The following is a 13,790-nucleotide window of genomic DNA, read 5'->3' as shown; positions in this document are numbered from 1 at the left end:
CAGTTCTGGAGCCACACGTCCTTCCCCAGTGGGGACATAGGTTTCTGGGCGGGAGTTGGTCACAGTGAGGGTTTGCCAAACATGCCTTCTTCTTAGCACGTTTTCACCTTTTGTCCTGAGTTTGTGCTTCTTGAAAGTCCACAGCACCTTTGGTAAAGGCTGTTCTCCAATTGGAGCGCTTACAGGTCAGTGTTTCCCAATTATCAGTGTTTATACTACATTTTTAAAGATCTGCCTTGAGGGAGTCTTTAAACCTCTTTTGTTGACCGCCAGCATTACAATTTCAGTCTGTGGCATTACAAGGTCAGTCTGTGGTGTGAGCTTTGTGTATACACATACAGTGGGACGCGGGTAACGCTGTGGTCTAAACCACTGAGCCTCTTGGGCTTGCCGATCGGAAGGTTGGCAGTTCAAATCCTCATGACGGGGTGAGTTCCCGTTGCTTTGTTCCAGCTCCTGCCAACCTAGCAGTTCGAAAGCACGCCAGTGCAAGTAGATAAATAGGTACTGCTGTGGCGGGAATGTAAACAGCGTTTCCATGCTCTCTGGTTTCCATCACTGTGTTCCATTGCACCGGAAGCGGTTTAGTCATGCTGGCCACATGACCTGGAAAGCTGTCTGTGGACAAAGGCCGGCTCCCTCGGCCTGAAAGCGAGATGAGCGCCACAACACCACAGTCGTCTTTGACTGGACTCAACTGTCCAGGGGTCCTTTACCTTTACCTTTTTTATACATGTACACACACACACACACACACACACACAAGCACACACACAGAGTGATGGGGAGGGGAGTGTTGTGGAATGAATAAGTTTCTCAGGAAAGTGGAATTATGTTGCCATATTTCCCACCCAGAAACCCTAAGAGGCACACAGCATCGCTTTCCATTTTACTGGTTGCCTCTGAGCTGTGGCATCTATATTTGCCGAGGAATGCAGAAAAATATAATTAAGGGTTAATATAACCTTTTAAGTGGGTTGATGATAGGAATTGGGCGGTGGTTGGGGGTGGGGGTGGGGTGCTGGTTTCCTAACTATGAAAGTCTATCCATCAGAACCCTGAAAGGAGTTCTCTGCGTAACCTGGCAACCAGATCGGCAGTCACTAGGCAACATGGTTGCTGGGCAGCACTAAAGGTGATTGGCAGCTCTGACAGGCAAGGCTAGAAAACTGCACTTGACCTGCCCCACCCCCAACAAGGAAGCCGCAGCACTTTGCTACATCATAGCCCCCCACCCTGAACGGAAATCAGATGTTGGTCTCTCTCACTTGCAGCTGTGAGCGGAGAGGGTGGAGCAAAGGGACTCGCCTGTGTGGGTAGGTGAAAGCGTTTTGTTAGTTAATGACATGTCCATCAAAATAATCTGATGCGTGTCTTGGTCACAATGAAGTCATAAAAGATTTGAAGGCCTGGCGGCGGGAGAGAGGGAGTTGGAAATTCAGAGTGGGAAAGTGGCAACATCGTTCATTCTTCTTCCCCCCCGGAACTGAAATGGGAAAAGTGAGAAATCTTCAGGGGAGGAAAGAATTGCCACCACCTTGGAAATATTATCTCTTTCAGGACAATCACTGAAATACTTTGAGTGCTGTGTTGCAAAATTATTATTATTATTATTTTAAAAAATATCATCCAGCCATTTCTACCAAAGGCATAGCAACATCAAAGCCAAATGCACTGTACAACATAAAATATTGTCTGGGTAAAAATAAAGTAAATAGGAAAGCTATAGAATACAAACAGTCTTTAAAATGTTTGGTCCTGTTTAGGAGTCCATCAGCCACCTGCAATGAGGTGCCATCAGTTGGATAAGACTGCGCAGTGTTCTGAAGATATGAGCAATTTAAAATGTTTTTGTGCTTTAAACTGCTCCCTGGGCTGATTCTGTAGACTCTGAAAGTGCATCTAGCGACACGAAGGATGTCTTACACAAAATATTTTCCACTTAATGCCTCTTCGCCTCTCACTTGCCTCTCATTCCTTCATTTTATCCCTTTATTTGAATACCTGCACACTGCTTTCCCCAAACTTTCAAAGCAGTTTACATCAGAACAAACACACACACTCTCTCTCTCTGACACACACACACGTATCAAACAGAATACGAATCTCTTGTGTAGCCATGGAAATAGCACTTCAGTCGAAGCTTTCTTTTTTAAAAGGTAAGTCGTAGAATGCTTTTCAAAAATTCAACAAAGAGGTAGGTTTCCTTGCCTCTTCTGGAAGAAGCTGCCACATTTTTGCAGCTGTTCCAAACGGCTGCTGTTTGCACCCGTTGCAAAGTCAGTAAAGGTAGGGTTGCCATATTCCCAAAAGTGAAAATCTGCACAAAATTGTTGAGCCTTTTGGGGGTGGGGAGTTGCTGAGCTTTATTTGGGAACATCTCCCCAAAGATGGTGTGTTGTTTAAAATCTCCCTACTTGCCATACGTCCAAGTTTTCCTGGACATTTTGCTGATTCAGCAAAAACCCGCCCAGATTTTTTTTTTGCAGTCTGATTCCTGGATATGTCCAGGAAAACCCGAATGTATGGCAGCCCTGGTAAAGGCAGCAGTGCTGTTGTCATAGGCGCAACACCCAGGACATTTCTCTGGTAATCACACATATAGCACATAATGCCCACTCCCTGGGTCCACCCACCCCCCCGCCATCCCTTTTTAATATCTGGGCAACCAGTTTCTGGGAGTTGACAATACGCCTGCTGACCCCACTGGTGTGAGATGTTGATCCAGAAGCTTTTGTGACTTGGCCAGACCTTTTGTACCAAGAGTGATTTCACAGGGCAAACCTAGATCAGCCCCTGTCCATCAATCCTCATTCCCTGACCAAGCAGACTTATATGATATGTGTGTTTGTAGACATCTGTATTGCACCTTTAGGTTTACATTGTAGCACAGTGCACACTTAAAATAAGGTAAAGGGACCCTTGACCATTAGGTCCAGTCGTGACCGACTCTGGGGTTGCGGCGCTCATCTCGCTTTATTGGCCGAGGGAGCCAGCGTTTGTCTGCAGACAGCTTCCGGGTCATGTGGCCAGCATGACTAAGCCGCTTCTGGCGAACCAGAGCAGCACACGGAAACGCCGTTTACCTTCCCGCCAGAGTGGTACCTATTTATCCACTTGCACTTTGATGGGCTTTCGAACTGCTAGGTTGGCAGGAGCTGGGACCGAGCAACGGGTGCTCACCCCGTCACGGGCATTCGAACCACCAACCTTCTGATCGGCAAGTCTTAGGCTCTGTGGTTTAACCCACAGCGCCACCCGTGTCCCTAAAATAATGTAGTGCACACTTAAAACAATTTAGCAGAGGAGAACCTCAGCACTTGCAAGAAAATTGGACCCTACCGAACTCTTGGGTCTTGGTAAGTTGAGAATTTGGATCAAAGGGCTGCTTATTTTGTCTTCTGCCTCCCTTACTTGCTTCTCTTTCTCGAGAGCCAGCGTGGTGTAATGGTTAAGAGCGGTGGACTCGTAATCTGGTGAACCGGGTTCGCTTCCCCGCTCCTCCACATGCAGCTGCTGGGTGACCTTGGGCTACTCACACTTCTCAGGAGTCTCTCATCCTCACTCACCTCACGGAAGGGAAAAGGAGATTGTTAGCTGCTTTGAGACTCCTTAAGGAGAGTGAAAGGCGGGATATCAAGTCTAAACTCTTCTCCTTCTTCAACTAAAAAGCCCCCAAACTTTCGCTCATAGCGGAGCTACCATCATATGGTGGTAGGTGATGCTGACATCTCAGATGGATCCTCTGTGCCTAGGATCTAGCAGGACAGTATCTAATGCAAGAAGACCTGACTCTTTCCCCCACCTGCCTTTAAGTCAAGCACCAAAAAGAATCCAGCTCCTACCTTGCCGTGCGCAGGAAGAACCTCAGCCCTCCCTCCCCATCCTCATGCACGCCTTTCGCACTCGACAGATGGTGAGGGTTTGCATGCATCTCCATGCCTCAGCACTGCCAAGCATGCAGCAGATGGTTGCACCGGTCCGCTGAAAGCACCAGCATTTAGTAACTGCTAAATGTTTTAATTAAGCCCCTTGTTGCCTGCCCCTCATGTCTCAAAATGACCTCTGAAACACAAAGTCAGAATGAAAACAGGTGAACTATGTATCTGCGCAGGAGGGCAGCCTGCGCGCCTGGAGAGGGGCAAGGAGAAATCCCAAGGAACTGCAGACTTGAGGGCAACTCCTCAGTGAGAAGAGAGTTACAACCGGTCCTTTTTTTCTAAGAAAAAAGAGGTGCTAGAACTCACCTTGAATGCCTCCCTTGTTCTCTTATAATGGCAATGATGCCCACCTGAGAGGTACCTGAACTGAGTTCCTGTGAGTTCCAGCTGGGGGAAAAACCCTGGTTACAGTATTTGGGGCTTCTTAGTTCGTTAAAAACTGGGCATGGTTAAGGTGCATTAAGATTTTTCGTGGCATGGAGAAAATGGAGTGTTTTTCTCCCTCTCCCATAATACAGTGGTACCTCAGGTTAAGAACTTAATTCGTTCTGGAGGTCCGTTCTTAACCGGAAACTGTTCTTAACCTGAAGTACCACTTTAGCCAATGGGGCCTCCCGCTACCGCCACGCGATTTCTGTTCTCATCCTGAAGCAAAGTTCTTAACCCGAGGTACTATTTCTGTGTTAGCAGAGTCTGTAACCTGAAGCGTCTGTAACCTGAAGCGTCTGTAACCTGAAGCATTTGTAACCCGAGGTACCACTGTACTAGAACCTGGCGCCATCCACTGAAGCTAAATGGTAAAAGATTCAGGGACAGATAAAAAGAAGCACTTTTTCTATACAGCACATAAGTTCATTTATTGAGAGCCAGTGTGGTGCAACAGACTAAGACTTGGGAGACCAGAGTTCAAATCCCCACTGAGGCAGGAAGCTCACTGGGTGATCTTGGGCCAGCCACTAACCCTAGTCTACCTCGCAAGGTTCTTCTGGGGATAAACGGTAAGGAGAACTATGTTCAATAACCTGAGCTCCTTGGGAGATGAATATAATAAATAAATAAGCAAATAATGAAATGTGCTACCAAAAAAGATACCATGATGGTCACCAACTTCGGAAAATTAGACCACCCTTTCTCAATCCTGGGTCCCCAGGTGATGTTGGACTACAACTTCCATGATCACTGACCACTGGTCCTGCTAACTAGGGATGATGGGAGCTATAGTCCATCTGGGGACCCCACGTTGAGAAAGGCTGGGTTAGGTAGTTGGTAAGGCCCAACGATGGCTACTAGCCCTGAGAGCTATTTACTACCTGCAGAAGCAGGACAGCCATGCCACTGAATCCACTTACAGTGGAAGGTATTGGGGTTACATATGGCTTTAGGACAAAACCAGCACTTGAACTGAGCCCAGAAACTAACTGGTAACCAGTGCAGTCATGCCAGAACTGGTGTTTGGACCACCCTGCCCCAATCAATCTGGCCACTGAATTCTGCACCTGCTCTCTCTGATTGAAGAACACCTGCCTGTCAAATTAGAAGGCGGCCCAGTGAACTGACTCAGTCTAAGGCAGCTTCACATGATCCTGATAAATCTACTTTAAAGGTAAAGGTAAAGGGACCCCTGACCATTAGGTCCAGTCGTGGCCGACTCTGGGGTTGCGGCGCTCATCTCGCTTATTTGGCTGAGGGAGCTGGCATACAGCTTCTGGGTCATGTGGCCAGCATGACTAAGCTGCTTCTGGCGAACCAGAGCAGAACACGGAAACACCGTTCACCTTTCCGCCAGAACGTTACCTATTTATCTACTTGCACGTTGATGTGCTTTCGAACTGCTAGGTTGGCAGAAGCAGGGACCAAGCAACGGGAGCTAACCCTATTGCAGGGATTCGAACCACTGACCTTCTGATCAACAAGCCTTAGGCTCTGTGGTTTAGACCACAGCGCCACCCGCGTCCCAAAATCTATTTTATACATCCCAAAACTAAGTCCTGACGTTAAATAAATATGATGGGCCTGTTTTGTGACTTACACCTCCACCCAAATCATCGTAGGGATGGGTGCGAAGAGTGTGTTCTCTTCTAGGACCCTGCTGGGCAAGAGATACCCCCCTTCCCTGCGTTGCTTGCCGTATGACAAGGCTCCTTCCTATGAAGGTTAGCAGTGGGTGGGTGGGTTCAAGACCCCCTCCCCCTGGGATGTTCAGAGCAAAACAAAAAGGTGGTGATCAATGCAATGTATAAGCATTCTACAAATTTAAATTTTAATTTGTTCTTAGATTTCTTTTTTTATTTGAGGGTGCATATGATTGTGACAAGCTCATTTCAACAATACTGAACATGGTAGTTTATAACTTTATTATTTGTCCATTAGATAAGGTTTTTTTTAAAAAAACAACAACCAAGTATACATACAATCAAGACAAGCTCATTTCAATCATCTTTAATATGATAACTTAAGCAGATATATAAATGCACCTAAAAAGCAGGCAACATTCCTCAAATCCGGGTTTGCCTTTCACTTCCTTGTGCCTTGTATTCCACCACAATAATGGGTTGGTTTTGCTGCAGACTTTCACAGCAACTAATCTCTTATGGAGAAAGTGGGATATCACCTTAAAGAAACGAATAGAAAGCCAGAACAACGAAGCAATCTCCAGTATTTTCCTCCTGCCTTAGGAGCCGTTAGAAAGCCGTCAATCAGTTAGCCTCCAAACCTCTCAGCGAAAGTCTGGGACAGTCCATGGTCCAGAAACTCGAAAAAAGTCACGCTGTGGCTTGACTGGGAAGGGGGTCCCCTAGGGCTGCTGCGACTGCCCATGCGAAGAGCCTGCGCGGCTTGCCCCGCCGCCCAGGCATGAAGCAGTGGAGAGGCGCGATTTTTGCACCCCTGTCACGGGGGCTAACCTGACCAACTCTAGCTAGGTACAATCTGCTCACCAGACCTTGACCCTGCGCGACTCTTGCGGGTGCCGCAGCACGCTATTCCAAATCGGGGTTCGGTGACCTGGTATTAGCAGCCTAACCACTACCTGCTCCGAATTCTGGATGACACCAGCTAGGAGCTGAATAAACAAAAATAATGGCAGCGCCGGATTGAGGGCAGTGTGGGCGGTTCCCTGCACAGGGTGCCAAGCCGAGCGGGCGCAAAATACTGTTACTAATTCTACTACTACTAAAAACAAACAAACAAACAAACAAAAACAAAAAACCACCCTATATTTATAGGTAAAGAGAAGCTACCGTACCAAAATGAATTATTGTGAGAATACATCTTTTAAAGGAGGGCGCCAATTTTGGCCTCGCCCAGGGCGCCATATTTGCGAAGTCGGAGCTCCTTAAGGGCGGGCAGCAATGAGATCGCTGTTGTGCCAAAAAGACCCCAATCCAAGGAGAGGCGGCTCGTGCGTAAAAGGAGCGCGGTGCCGTGCGTAAAAGGAGCGCGGTGTCCCGATTTGGCGACCTGTCTCTCCCCCCACCCCGTTCAGAAAGGATCAGTTGCACGAGACAAACAAAAAAAACCACCCCCCGATCCCCCGAATCCAGCTGCGTCTCGCATCTAGGGGACGTTCCCACGCGGCTGCGAAGCCAGCCCAGCCACCAAAGCCGAGCGATCCACATCCGCTGCGCCGCCGATTGGCTGTCGTCGCCGCCGCGCCCACTCTCTGCGGCTTCCCCTCGGCAAAGGCGCGCGCGCGCCACCCGGTCGCCGGTTCTGGCCATGTCGGCGCTGCTGCAGCAGCAGCAGCCGGTTCCGGGCGCCGACCCGGCTGGCCTCCTCCTCCTCCTGCCGCGGCCGGCGCTGCTGCTGCTGGGTCCCGCTGGCTCGGGGCGCTCGGCGCTCTCGTTCCGCGCGGCGCTGCTGGGCGCTTCCTCCTCCTCCTCGCGGGCTCGCGCGCTTTTCTTGGCGCCGCGGCCTCTGGAGCGCCTGCCGGCCGGGGGCGCAGATGCAGCCGGAGCCGGAGCCATCCAGGTGGGTGGGCAGGTGGGCGAGTGGGTAGGTGGGCCAGCAGCCCACCCATGAGGCCAGATTGCGGGACCGGATTTAGGGCGCGGTGGGCGGCGACTCCCGCGCAAAGGGCGCTCAGCTGAGGGAGTGAGTAACAACAACAAAAATACCTATACAGTATTTATGTGGGTCCCTACTGAGATAAAAAAAACAGCTGTACCAAAATGAATTATTGTGAAAATAAGAAATATTTTGGGGGGTGGGTGTCACATTTTGTCCTCATTCAAGGTGCCACTGAAATTTGAAAGGCCGAAGGCCGCTGCGCCAGTGGGCAAATATGGTAATATGGCGCCCTGAGCAAGGACAAAAATTGGTGCCCCCCCCCATATTATTTTGCATCCCCTCGACTCCGTGCTATGGGGGTTTAAGGTGGTGCAGGTGATCTCTTTTTTTTATAATATATTTATTAAAAGTTTAGGAATTTATATAAAACAAAGTAAACAGAACAATAACAACAAAAACAATAACAAAACATACACTCCAAATATGAAAAAGAAACACACATACAAAACAGGTATAATTTCCATCCCTTATATTCATAAAACTTACTTTCCCGACCTCCTCATACCTCCCCTTTCTGTATTCCATTCTCTAATTAAGTCAATTCAGCAAATCCTTTCCCTAATTTCTATATGCTTTTTTTTTTTACCTTTCTTTTCTTAACACATAATCATTACAGCTTTAAACTCCTTAATTTCTAAATCAACATCGTTCTAGCCTTCAATAATTTTGCAATGTTTCTTAAGATAGTCCTTAAACTTCTTCCAATCTTCTTCCACCGTCTCTTTTCCCTGGTCTCGGAGTCTGCCGGTCATTTCTGCCAGTCCCATATAGTCTATCACTTTCATCTGCCATTCTTCCAAGGTGGGTAGATCTTGTGTCTTCCAGTACTTTGCGATGAGTATTCTTGCTGCTGTTGTAGCATACATAAAAAAAATTCTGTCCTTCTTTGGCACCAATTGGCCAACCATACCCAGGAGAAAGGCCTCTGGTTTCTTCAAGAAGGTATATTTAAATACCTTTTTCATTTCATTATAAATCATTTCCCAGAAAGCCTTAATCCTTGGGCAAGTCCACCAAAGGTGAAAGAATGTACCTTCAGTCTCTTTATATTTCCAACACTTATTATCAGACAAGTGGTAAATTTTTGCGAGCTTGACTGGAGTCATGTACCACCTATAAATCATTTTCATAATATTTTCTTTCAAGGCATTACATGCCGTAAGGTGGTGCAGGTGATCTCATCCCCCCCCCGGGGCACGGAGTCGAGGGGATGCAAAATAATAATATTGGGGGGGGACATCAAATTTTGTCCTTGCTCAGGGCGCCATATTCATAGCTGTCAATTTTTCCCTTTTCTTGCGAGGAATCCTATTCAAAATAAGGGAATTTCCCTTTAAAAAAGGGAAAAGTTGACAGCTATGGCCATATTACCAAGGTATGTATTTTTCGCTCTATAAGATGCACCAGACCACAAGACGCACCTAGTTTTTGGAGGAGGAAAACAAGAAAAATAATATTTTGAATCTCAGAAGCCAGAACAGCAAGAGGGATTGCAGCGCAGTGAAAGCAGTGATCCCTCTTGCTGTTCTGGCTTCTGGGATAGCTGCACAGCCTGCATTCGCTCCATAAGACGCACACACATTTCCCCTTACTTTTTAGGAGGGAAAAAGTGAGTCTTATAGAGCAAAAAATACGGTAATATGCAAGTGAGGCGACCACTGCCCTGGCCTGTAGTGTGGCTTATTCATTCCTACAAATTGGCCATTAACACTCTTCCCTTTGCTTCCCTAGAGAATCCACTTCCTGTACCCGCCATCGTTCCGGGAGCTGCTTCAGCTGGTGGCCTCCCTACATGAAACTTTTTCCTGCTCCCTCTCCCTAGTCGTTCTGGACGGCTTGGAGGAATACTTGGGCAGCTGCTCCAGCCCAGCGATGGCAGCTCAGCTTGTGGCCTTGCTGCTGGACACGGCGAACCATTTCAGCCAGAAGCTCCCCGTGGAGTCTGCTGCAGGCTGCAAGCTCATCGTTTCCATGAGGCTTTCTGGAGAAACTGGGGAACAAGCGGAGTATTTCTCGGCAATTGAGCGCTACTTCCCAGCCCAGTGCTGGCTGCATCCGAGCACAGAGGAGATTGCTGGTTCAGGTAGGCAGGGCATCACCAAGCTGATTAGAGCACGTCTCTCCCAGCCGGGCACTAAGGACCAAGAATGGCTGGTGAGATTCGATCCACAAGGGGACATGAGGATTTCTCTGCTTCCGTGCGAAGGGGAAGTTGATGGGTGCACAGCTTCGAGGAGCAATCGACCCCCTGAGACTTAAGCCCATCCTTTTCTCATCTCCCAATCTTAGGCCTCTGGTGGTCCTTAGTTGAGTCATTTTTGTGTTCAGGTAATCAACTACCTCTGACCCAAACACATACATTCACCTCCCAGGTGATAAAATCTTTCTTACTCCAGTTTGTTGTTTGTTTCTTCCCAGCTTTGGGCTGAGAGGTTGCCCTTTTTTGACGAGTAGCAAGTTCTATGCTGTACTGTAGAGTCCTTCCAGCTTCCCATTGGCTCTGCTTACACTGGCTGCACCTCCGATCGCAAACGTGAAATGTACCTTTCTTGCTTTGCCAGTTGCAGAGAAAAGCCCTGGAAGGAAGCAAGGCCCTAAGACTCGGCAAACAGAACACCAAGAGATTAAATCTTACACTTCTGGGTTTGTTTGTTTTTTCGTCTTTTAAAAACCCAGTTGTATGGTGTGAGGGAAATGGTTTTCAGAGCGTGACCTGGGGGGGGGGGAGAGATGTGGACAGTTGCCTATGGAGTGGGTGAGCAAAAGTGCCTCTTGGATTCTTCCCACTGTCTTACCTTGAGCAAATAAAGAGATCTCTATCCCCCCGTTGACCTATTTTATGTTGGTTACACTACAGCAGAAAGGGAAAGTGGTGTTGGATTCTTTCACATACAGGTGATTCCCCACTCATGCGGGGCTTACATTCTGAGCATCAGTGCTCATAAGCGAAATGCACATAAGCACGGTAAGTAGTTTCCTGCCCAACAGCTGTTGCAGTGATAGCTCCTGCACACCTTTTTGGAGCCCTTGGAGCATTTTTTCCCCTGGACTTTGGACTCTGGGGAGGGTCTCCTTGTGAGTCACTAGGACTCTCCCACCATTCCAGGTTAGTATTGAATTAGTTATTTCCCGGCAAGGCACATATGTGCAGTTGCGTGCAAGTCAATTGCACACAAGTGGTGGGGTGTTGTCTGTATGTTTGTCATGTTTCATGCTTGCTTCCCAGAATAGTCAAAAGTGTACACAAAGCACATGCTCTTCCTAGGGAGTTGTGACCTAGTGCATGGCACGCATTCAGTGCACCACGATGTGAGAAATCCCTCTTGTGTTCCCCCTGGGTTTGTTTGCTCTTGTAAATGTGCTCCCTTGGGGTAAAATATATCACATGGGGCTTGATTTGGGTACACCGCTCATATTGCTGCCCTGCACTGGTCCCAGTGCCTGTCTTCATGGTTTCAGTGCCACTGCGTTTCAGGGTAGAGCAGCACCATCTGCAGGATCAATTTGCCACATGCTTGCAGCTGCCCGGCCACAAGTCTCCCCACCACCTTCTCTCAACCAAGGTTATTTGTGACTGGTCAGTAGTTATCCCAGTCTAAGATGTCCAGGACCAGTTCCGTTAGGAGTGGCAGCTCCATCACCTCTTTCAAGGCAGCAGGGAACAGCTCCAGGGCGGCATTCACCATGAATCAATAAGCCACACCACCCAAAATAACTGCCAACTAGCTATAATAATAATAATTTATTATTTGTACCCCGCCCATCCGGCTGGGTTTCCCCAGCCACTCTGGGTGGCTCTCAACAGCATATTAAAAACACAATAAAATATCAAACATTAAAAATTTCCCTAAACATGGTTGCCTTCAGATGTCTTCTAAAAGTCAGATAGTTGTTTATTTCCTTGACACCTGTTGGGAAGGTGTTCCACAGGGCAGCTGCCACTACCAAGAAGGCCCTCTGCCTGGTTCCCTGTAACTTTGCCTCTCGCAGTGAGGGAACCCCCAGAAGGCCTTCGGAGCTGGACCTCAGTGTCCAAGCTGAACGTTGGGGGTGGAGATGTTTCTTCAGGTATACTGGGACAAGGCTGTTTAGGGCTTTAAAGGTCAGCACCAACACTTTGAATTGTGCTTAGAAACATATTGGGAGCCCTTTCAAGACCAGTGTAATATGGTTTCGGCGGCCACTCCCAGTAACCAGTCTAGCTGCCACATTCTGGATTAGTTGTAGTTTTTGGGTCACCTTCAAAGGTAGCAGGATGCAATGCAAGCTGCAAAAGAAGCCATGTTTGCACATGGCAGGCGCGGTTGGTTACACTAACCAGAGCTTGGTTGGCTTTGGAGCAAAACTTGCACCACTTGAGCACTGCAAGAATTTGGACTTCCAACACCAGGAAATCGCCGTGTTCCCCTCTCTGCTCCTTATATCCGCTTAGTCTGAAAACAGTCTCAGCAATATGTAGCATCTTAAGGCAGCCCTGTTCAGGGAAGTTTTTAACGTGTGATATTTTACTGTATTTTTGGTTTTTATGGAAGCCGCCCAGAGTGGCTGGGGAGGCCCAGCCAGATGGGCGGGGTATAAATAATAAATTATTATTATTATTATTATAGCATCATGTCCCGATCGCCTGTTCTGTAATGGGCGCATGATGAACTGAAAGGACATTCTGTACCCTGTAATTTCTGCTGTGTTTCCTATGGTGGCTTGAGCTGTTTTGCATCCCACCATGTGCATCACATTGTAAAGGTAAAAAGGTAAAGGACCCCTGGACGGTTATGTCCAGACAAAGGCGACTATAGGGTTGTGGTGCTCATCTCGCTTTCAGGCCGAGGGAGCCGGTGTTTGTCCACAGACAGCTTCCTGGGTCATGCAGCCAGCATGACTAAACTGCTTCTGGCGCAACGGAACACTGTGATGGAAACCAGAGCGCAGGGAAACACTGTTTATCTTCCCGCCGCAGTGGTTCCTATTTATCTACCTGCACTGGCGTGCTTTCAAACTGCTAGGTTGGCAGGAGCTGGGACAGAGCAATGGGAGCTCACCCTGTCACGGGGATTCAAAAAGCCGACCTTCTGATCAGCAAGCCCAAGAGGCTCAGTGGTTTAGACCACAGTGCCACCTGTGTCCCATTGTACGGGATCCACAGACACAGGAAGGGGGACTGTTGTAGGTTTCACACCCCTCTTCACCAGGTGCAGCCCCATAGCTTTCCCAGAAACAACATGCTGCCTGCGGTGTGCTCCACTTCCTCAACAGGCCATTGGATTCAAGCCATTTTCTTTTCTCAAAGGGCCTGTGGTTCTAAAGGCAGTTCTGGCAAAATATTGGGGTGGCCAGGGAAACCTTATTGGAAGGTGAGGCCTGAGCTGCAACAGACCACAGCTGGGCTTAAGCTGCCTGTTTGGACATGACTCATGAACCAGCCCAAAGCAGAGCCACAGGGGACCATTGCAATGAGCCCCCCAAAAGCATCTCAGGGAAAGGGCCTCCCCTCTCCCAGAAACAAGGGCCTATGCTGGTTCTGTTCTGGAGCTTGCCCAACATCAGCAAGCGGTGGGTTGGTCTCATGCCACTTCTTGCAAGCTGCGTCCCTGATAACGGTTACAGAGGTGTTTGCTGCCACACTGATAAGCCCTATCACAGCAGCAAGGCCAGGGCTGGGCCTGCTGTGCTGGTGGGCTCTTTTCAGAGGGCCTAAGGGTTGGGCATAACGTTTTTTTGAGTGTTGACAAGCAGCTGCCTTCCTGCCTGCCTGGTCTAAACCCCTGATTGCTCTCTCATCTC

The 13,790-nt window shown here is 48.4% G+C and overlaps 1 protein-coding gene across 2 annotated transcripts in view; it reads left to right on the top strand.

Moving 5' to 3' along the window:
* SWSAP1 (SWIM-type zinc finger 7 associated protein 1) overlaps positions 1 to 11,620 on the top strand; it is a 33,027-nt gene extending 21,407 nt beyond the window's left edge. The window contains exons 1-2 of one of the 2 annotated variants that reach the window (XM_083594017.1): positions 6,290 to 7,910; positions 9,741 to 11,620. In XM_083594017.1, coding sequence (XP_083450143.1) covers positions 7,659 to 7,910; positions 9,741 to 10,268 — 780 coding nt within the window. In that variant the 5' untranslated portion in view covers positions 6,290 to 7,658 and the 3' untranslated portion in view covers positions 10,269 to 11,620. Of the gene's footprint in view, positions 1 to 6,289; positions 7,911 to 9,740 lie in introns of those variants that run through there. The other variant, XM_083594018.1, reaches the window with a different exon arrangement.
* The last annotated feature ends 2,170 nt before the right edge of the window (positions 11,621 to 13,790 follow it).

The sequence above is a fragment of the Podarcis filfolensis genome (assembly GCF_964270895.1).
Source record: "Podarcis filfolensis genome assembly, chromosome: 17".
Lineage (NCBI taxonomy): Eukaryota > Metazoa > Chordata > Lepidosauria > Squamata > Lacertidae > Podarcis > Podarcis filfolensis.
The sequence above is the reverse complement of the archived record's forward strand: the minus strand, read 5'-3'. Positions and strand labels throughout refer to the sequence as shown.